Source organism: Falco biarmicus, chromosome 14 (genome assembly GCF_023638135.1).
Source record: "Falco biarmicus isolate bFalBia1 chromosome 14, bFalBia1.pri, whole genome shotgun sequence".
NCBI lineage: Eukaryota > Metazoa > Chordata > Aves > Falconiformes > Falconidae > Falco > Falco biarmicus.
Window position 1 is genome coordinate 10,133,005 of NC_079301.1, and position 7,260 is coordinate 10,140,264.

Sequence of the window (7,260 nt, forward strand, 5' to 3'; positions counted from 1 at the left end):
AGCTCTTTGTGAGAGCCCAGAAACACCTGGGTCATCTGATTGCTCAGAAGTGGCCCATCAGCAGCTCAGGGAGGAAGAATTGATTTTTCCTTTTTCTTAATGATGAAGGGTAATGCAGCAGCTTTATACACTAGTCAACAGAGACCTGGGCTGTTTAAGAGGATTTGATAATAGCTCACACCTGAAGCAGGGTTGTTTTTTTTTCCCCCCCCAGGCAGAGGGAAGTGCAGAGCAGAGTGGAATAAGCTGCAATTAATTTTCTTGTTCTTTATATACAGTTATGGTCATCTCCTGCTTAAGTCATGGAAGCTAAGAACATGGATGTGGATTTGTTTATGAGCATCAAAAGGGGTTCTTTTAAGTGTTACACGTGCCTTCTTAGAAAGGTCATGTGAAAGCCAGTTGAGAATTAAAACAAAATATAATGCAAGCAACTGACCAGAGCTGTTTTAGTTTATCCCCAAATGAACACTAACTTTGAGGTAATTCTTGATGTTTATTGCACTAACCAAGAAAAGGAGGTCAGGTATAATGAAAGAGCCCGTATTACCTGTGCAGGCAAAACTGCCCTCTCAGTGGAGACGTGTTCACTCTGTGCTTGTCCTACACCATCATTTTCACTTCCCTGAGATTCACTTTGTGAGGAATACTGCAGGGAGCAGTACTGTATTGCACGGAGCCGTGAGTTGGAAACAAGTACCGCAAACACCAAGCTGTGACAGATGTAGCATCCCTGGCACACACATTCCTCATCCTAAATGGGCGTGCAGTGCAGTGCGGAGAAAAGCACTCCTAGGAAGCATCAGAAGGAAAAAGCTGTGCAGCAACCACAGGTGCAGGAGATGGAGTCCCAGAGCCCAAAACTGCTGCCTGCCAGTGCCCCAGCCCCTCCTGGCAAGCAGCTTGTTTGTGTAGGGACACACCAGCAACAAGTGGACGTGATTTTTGGTACAACAAACCTCAGAGACCTGAGCAAGAGCTTGCAGACTCCCCCGGAGCACAAATGCAACCGCTCTGAGTAATAAACCTTGCAAAGGCCAAGCCTTGGCTGGGCACGGTTGCAGCATTTGCCATCTCCTGTGGGAGCCGGGGTAGAAGGCTGGGTTTTGTCACTCCGATGTCCTTTGGCACCCCATGCAGTGCACCCAGCTCCACCAGCCTGTCTTACAGGTCCCGAGGGGTAACCAACAGGGGCTTAGACCGTCAGCACCCGCACATGTGAACTGGGGTCTGTCTTGATGTTTAATCACTTCATGAAAATGTAACTTTCAATATTTCATTAGGATCTCTCCCATCTGTTAAACATCAAGCCGGAGAGTTTGGTGACACTTTAAATGAAGCTGTGAAGAGATGTGTTTGTTTTAGATGTAATTGGACAGCTGTTTTATTATGAATTAATGAACTATGATGATTAAAAAGAAACCAGTTTTAGCAAACCATGAATTAAGAATTACTCCTGACTAAAATCACAACTAAGCAAGTGCCAGACAACTTTCATGACAATGATTAGAAGCAGAAGATGAAAAAGCAAAACCTGTGAGGTGCAACAGGACAAGAGGTGCCTCCAGACCAGGTTCCCTGCATCAGACATGGGTTCCCCGAGCTGCCCCCCAGCAACCAAATCACTCCATGTGCCCACTATACCACTCCACAACATTGCCATCTCCTCTGGCCCCAAAGCCCTTTTGGCCCAAATCACTCATCAGGGTCTGCTCACACTCCTCCATCTTCCCAGCCCCTCTTCATGCATGTGTCCCCCCTCTCCCTGGCCATGGGATCCTGCAAGGCTCTGGGGAGGGAGAGGGCACAGCAATGGCAGCAGGCTCAGAGGTAATTGATCTCTTTGTGGCTGCAAAACATACTTCAGACTCCTTTTCCCCCTGCCCTAGGTCACTTTGGCCAAAGCTGTTTGCCCTAGAAGCATCGCACAGAATGGCATGCTCTCTGGTGTGGGGCCACATCCTTCCTGGGGTGGAGGACACAGCCCACGGCCACACGGAGCATCAGCAGCACCACAAAAAGCTGATCCTGAGCTAGGAAGTCCTGCATTCGTCTTTCCCATGCTTTGCAGTTTAGAAGAGATTTCTGTATTTCAGCTGAACCCAGTGCCAAAGACCGGAGGCCACAGAAAGCAGCTGTTGGAATTTCCATAGGAGTTTCCCAGTCGGTGTGGAGCAGTTTTTAAGCAGTGAAGTCTTTGCCCTGAGAGAGTTTCAGTGAAAAACCTCCGAAGACTTAAATGAAGACAGGTACATATGCCGCATGTGCAAACCGCTTTTCTCCTGCTGTTAAAATAAATCTGTTCCCAATCATTGTGACTTCCCAAGAGCTGCCTCCTGATCTTTCTCCACTTCAGCCTTCCATTTGGCCTTCTTTTCTATGTTCATCCTCAGCAGCGTGTGATCCCTTTTAGCAGCCTTGAGAAGAAATGGTGAAAAATAATTGCATGCACACATTTCCCACAACTAAATTTCCCCACGTTTGCACCACTTGCCTTGACACCCCACTTCGTGATATTTTGCAGTGACAGAAGTTTTATCCAATTTTCAATATTTGCAGCTCTGATTAGCAGGAAAATTACACTGTGAGCTGTTTACAGGTGCACTGGGACGTGCAAGTCAGGCTGGACACCCTCCTTCCCCACCGGTGGGATGCGAAGAAGCGAGTGTCACAGCTCCTGGTGCCCATGGTGGTACGCAGGCAGGATCACAGGAGCCTCATGGCCCATGGAGGCAGGGCAGGACCAGGTGCCGCTGACACTGTCTGAGCTAGTCCACAGCCTTTGGACTGGCCTTTTGCTCAGGTACCATGATGCAGAGCATTGCACTGTATGGGTTTGTGGCAAAGGGGGTCAGAAGGAACACGTTAACCAGCAAGTTGTGCTTCCCCATGCCAATCTCTCCTCCAGAGGACGGGGTGATACAGATTCTGTGCAAATATTGATTATATGGACCTATTCTCAAACCTGTCTGTCACCGGGGCGTTTATTTACAAGGAGAGCATACATATAGACCATACGTTAAGTAGATCAGTTTACCCAGAAAAAATACTCACTTCTTTGCCTGTGATTACCATGGCCAAACAGCCCAGCAAGGTCAGTGCAATCATGATGTAGCAAACCTTTATCCTCACACTGCTCCTTGCTGCGTCGAGGACCTCAGACCTGCGGAAGACAAAGCAATTTCCATCCTGCAGCAGCATGTGTGAAATGAGATCATGGGGAGCTGGGTAATGAATCCTCAAGTCTTTCAGGAGTGGCCTATTAATGTACAATGTGTTTTCTTCTCTTTCTGCAAGTACTTAGAGGAGGACTCAAGAAATCAGCCTATGGGGGAAAGATTTAGCCCCCCTCGCACGCAGGTGGGGTACTGCTACTCCCAACAGTTGTCAGTAACAACAGGAATAACAAATCCTGCTCTCCTGACTTCTTTTATTGCATATGAGGGTGAACACCTGAAAAATGACAAGGACAGGAAAGTCTTTCCATCACGATAATGGAATTGCAAGAGGCCCACCTTTGGGTGCTCTAGGGTAGGGTATGGGGTGCTGCACAGCACCAGGAGACACTAGAGCCGTGCCACCAGCGCCAGGCAATGCCACCCTCAGTGGACTAAAAGCACATGCATAATATTTTGGTTAAGAGCAATGGAGAGTTTTCACATAGCAAAGAGATACGGCAAGTGGTGACTGTGCCTGTGGCCACATCCCCATCGCAGCTGCCCATGGTGCTCTGCAGCCCCGTCCCACTGCCTGGCAGCTGGCACCAGCGCCGCAAGCACCTGCCTGCACCAGGAGGCTGAGCTGGGCTGGAGCAGGTGACCACACCACCCACACGGAGATGTCTTCCCAAGCAGCTGAACAGCCACAGCCGGCACTGGGAAATCTCCAACACCTTCCACTCCTGGCATTTATCCAGCAATTCACACTTGCAAGAGACTGCAGCGTGGCAATGACTCATTCATTAAATCGTATCCAGCCATGGATTTGTTTATACCTGCAGGGAGAAGGCCAGCTGGAGGAGCCCCCAGGACGTCACAAGCCAGGAAGCATTAGGTCTCCAAAACCCAGTGACAATCCTTTAACAAAATAGCTCGACAAGGAGGTGAAACCATAGCCCAGACATGAGGAACTTGTTGCAGATGTCTGTCACCAAAGCTGTGTATAGCCCACATTTCTTTTTAAAAGTTATGCAGCATTATTAATTGCTAATCAATAAAAACTAGCAAAGCATGCAAAAATCCAAAGTGGATTACGTGTTACTACTGTGACTTCTGAATTACAAAGCCACTTGTCTTACAAAAGATACTTAGGCTTAGTCTGAAACTCATGATTTCTAAAACAAATGAGTCCAGTTAACTTCACAGGGCGTGACAAAAAATTCATGTTCCTAAAAATTCAGATGATTTTTGGACACCGGTAACAGCAGGCCCCATCAGCATGGAGGAGCACTAACCCTTACCAAGTGAGGTTATGTGAAGGTGCTGTTGCCTGTATCTTCACATCTGAAAGCATCATTCAGACAGGTCTACTTACGAGATGTGCTTGGGAATGTCCTCCTCCTTTTTAAACCGTCCTGCCCATACTAACACCTTTTTATCAAAATTCGTAGGGCTTCTGTCATTTTTGAAAGCTTTGTAACCTGTAAGAGGTTTTAGAAAAGAAAACAATGAGCTAAGCTTAAAGAAGGGAAGAGGGAAAAAAGCTGTCATTACATGGGGAAAAGGGCTGAAAGTTCAAAATGGCACTTTTATATTCTGTGAGAGCCAAATGTGCTTTCTAATGTCAAAAGGACTCACCAGCTGGTGTGAGATGCTTTGTTATATTTGCAGCTTATTTTATTTAGTTTAATCATTTTTTTCTTTAGTGTAGGTAGGTTTTAAACTAAAAAACTCTTCATCAGGAAGGTTATCCTTATTAATGGGGGGAAAGGATGTGGGGCTGAAGCCACCCAAGTCCGCAGCATGCTCTCACCCTGCTAGCATCTTGCTTTTAAATGGCCCAACTAGTGCGTTAAGGAAACTGCCAGCAGCACTAATAACTCCTCAACAGCATCTCTTTCTAAAAGCGCTGACAGAGAGACGAGGTCTGTTAAAATACAGCCTGGTGGGAGGCTGGCAGTCGTTCTCATGCAAGCTGGGTACCACATTACTGTACTCTAATGATGATACATTACACCCTACCAGACAACCACGGTGATGCCATTAGCACGCTGTCACCCCGAGCACAACGAGAAAAGGACTCTGGCTCCTTTGGATAGAAACAAGCCCAATGACAGGCCACAACGGGCAGCAGAAGGGAGACCCTTGAAAAGAGGGTAAGCAACGGCTAGCTCAAATCCTGGCGTTTGCACTGCAAACGAGCGGTCATTGCAAGGTAGCTGGGACTGCTCACAACCCAGGTCGGTGCACCCAAGATGCTAGGTCATGGTGCCCTGTGCTTGCAAATGTGGGACTGGTGTGTAGTGGGTGCCCAGGGCATGCAGGAACGGGTGGACATGAAGATGCCCCCAGTCTTGGTGCCCTACACTCCCTGGCTGTTGCTGGATTGCTGGTGCTTGGCTGAAAGGAAACTGCTGCCTCTACAGAACAGGGCACAGGGAGCATCCCTTCCTGCCTGCATTGAGATGGTGAAGTTACATCACATGCCTTGGCCCCAGGCCTGCTCGTGCATGCCAGGACTCGTGGATGGCTCAAAAACCCAAGTGTAAATCTTGGCACCCAGACCACCAGGTGAATTTAATCTTCTGCTTCTCCTGTTTCTCTTACAGAGTGGCAGTGAGACCAGGAGAGCTACATCTGAAATGTCAGCAAGTGTCTGAATCAGATCTGCAACAAGCAGTAAGACGGATCGCCATAAAGACAGGCTCCATCCCAGGAGAACAAGGGCAAAGCCCCATGCTGGAGACCCACAGCCACCTCACGGGAGCACGGGCCCATGCCCGCCAGGTGAGCCTGGGCACTGCCTGCCATGAGCAGGCACAGCTGAGGGCTTCATTCAGCAAGGGGTGCCAGGGGGAGCAGAGGGTCCAAGTCTGCTGCTTGTACCAGCCCTCCGCATGTGGGGCCATGTACCAGTCCTCCTCTGGAAACCTGGCAGCTGGGTAGGAGGAGAAACTTTTTTTTTTTTTTTTTTTAAATTAACAGGCTGCCTGATATGAAATATCAGTTTGGATTTACTGCTGCAGGAGGAGGACTATTTAACACAAAAAAAGTCTTTATCCCTGTGCACTCTGCTAGACAGAGCTCTCCGTGTGCTCTGTCTGGGGGTGTCTGTAAGCCCAGGAGGTGCAGCACTGCCGTAACAGCCACAGATGAGAACGAGGGTCACTTTCTCACCCTTTGCAGCAAGCACCCCTTCCCTCCATGCCGCAGCACGAAACAGCCACCAAAACCTTTCTACCCACCTGGGTTAGCTGTCTGCAAAGCCACGTCCCGAGCGCCCTTCGCTTTGTTACCAGCAGCTCTGGCAGGGCACAGGACCAGCCGAGCCACCGGTCCCCGCAGCCGCCCCAGCATCCCGCCCCGGCTGGTACCCGGCCACCACCTCCTCACCAGCCTGGCAGCACGGGGGGGACCAGCAGGAGCCCAGGAGGCTGCTTCTAGGAGTTACTAACACCAAACTACCGCTTCCTGTAAGAAGGGAGTAGCACGCATTTCCACCCTGGCTGCCAATAGTTTTTTGCTTGCGTCACGATGACTAGTTAAATTTATCGCTTGTGTTTACCAAAGTGCTGCACCTTCCCGGCCAGGCAGGCAGAGTTCACTGCTGTGGCACGGCATGCCCAGCCCAAGTTGTTGCTCAGGAGAGTAAAGGGTATTTACATAATTTTCTCAGTCCTTACTACGGCAGGACTAAAATAGGACAGTGTGCTGTACTTCCCCAAAGATAGCTTGTGACTGCTAATTATCACAGCCAGTTAAGCTGTTAGAGTTCTTAATTGCTCCTAGCTAAAAAAATAATCTTGCAAATCAGTTGTGTTAGACTTTTTGCAGAGGAGCGGTGTTTCCCTTATCTCAGAATAAACGTGGTTTGGTGGAGGGAAACTAAAGCTGATGTTTGTGGCTACAAATGCACACGGGGAGTCCATCTCACATCCAGACTGCAAACTTCCCTGGCAAAGAAATACATTTCCAACATAATTTAGGTTTAAAACAGTAAACTAAGAAATTATGTCAAAAACCTCCGGTGATGTAGCATTTGTCAGTCAGTAAAACTATCACTGAAATGTAGCAGTACCTATAAAGGATTCGCCCTCTCTGA

General features: G+C 48.5%; 1 protein-coding gene across 2 annotated transcripts; it reads right to left on the minus strand.

Annotated features, from left to right (window-relative positions):
- Positions 1-208: 208 nt before the first annotated feature.
- LOC130158797 (protein FAM162B-like) lies at positions 209-6,637 on the minus strand. 2 transcript variants are annotated; one of them, XR_008825492.1, is made up of 5 exons: positions 6,404-6,637; positions 4,534-4,639; positions 3,055-3,163; positions 960-2,417; positions 209-792 (listed from the first exon to the last, which is right to left on the minus strand). XR_008825492.1 is itself a non-coding variant. In XM_056359841.1 (4 exons), exons 1-4 carry the CDS (start codon positions 6,513-6,515, stop codon positions 2,310-2,312), a joined length of 435 nt encoding a protein of 144 aa, XP_056215816.1. In that variant the 5' UTR covers positions 6,516-6,637; the 3' UTR covers positions 209-2,309. The 2 variants fall into 2 exon arrangements, 1 of the variants encoding a protein (XP_056215816.1); XM_056359841.1 differs by having other exon boundaries at positions 209-2,417.
- Positions 6,638-7,260: the final 623 nt, after the last annotated feature.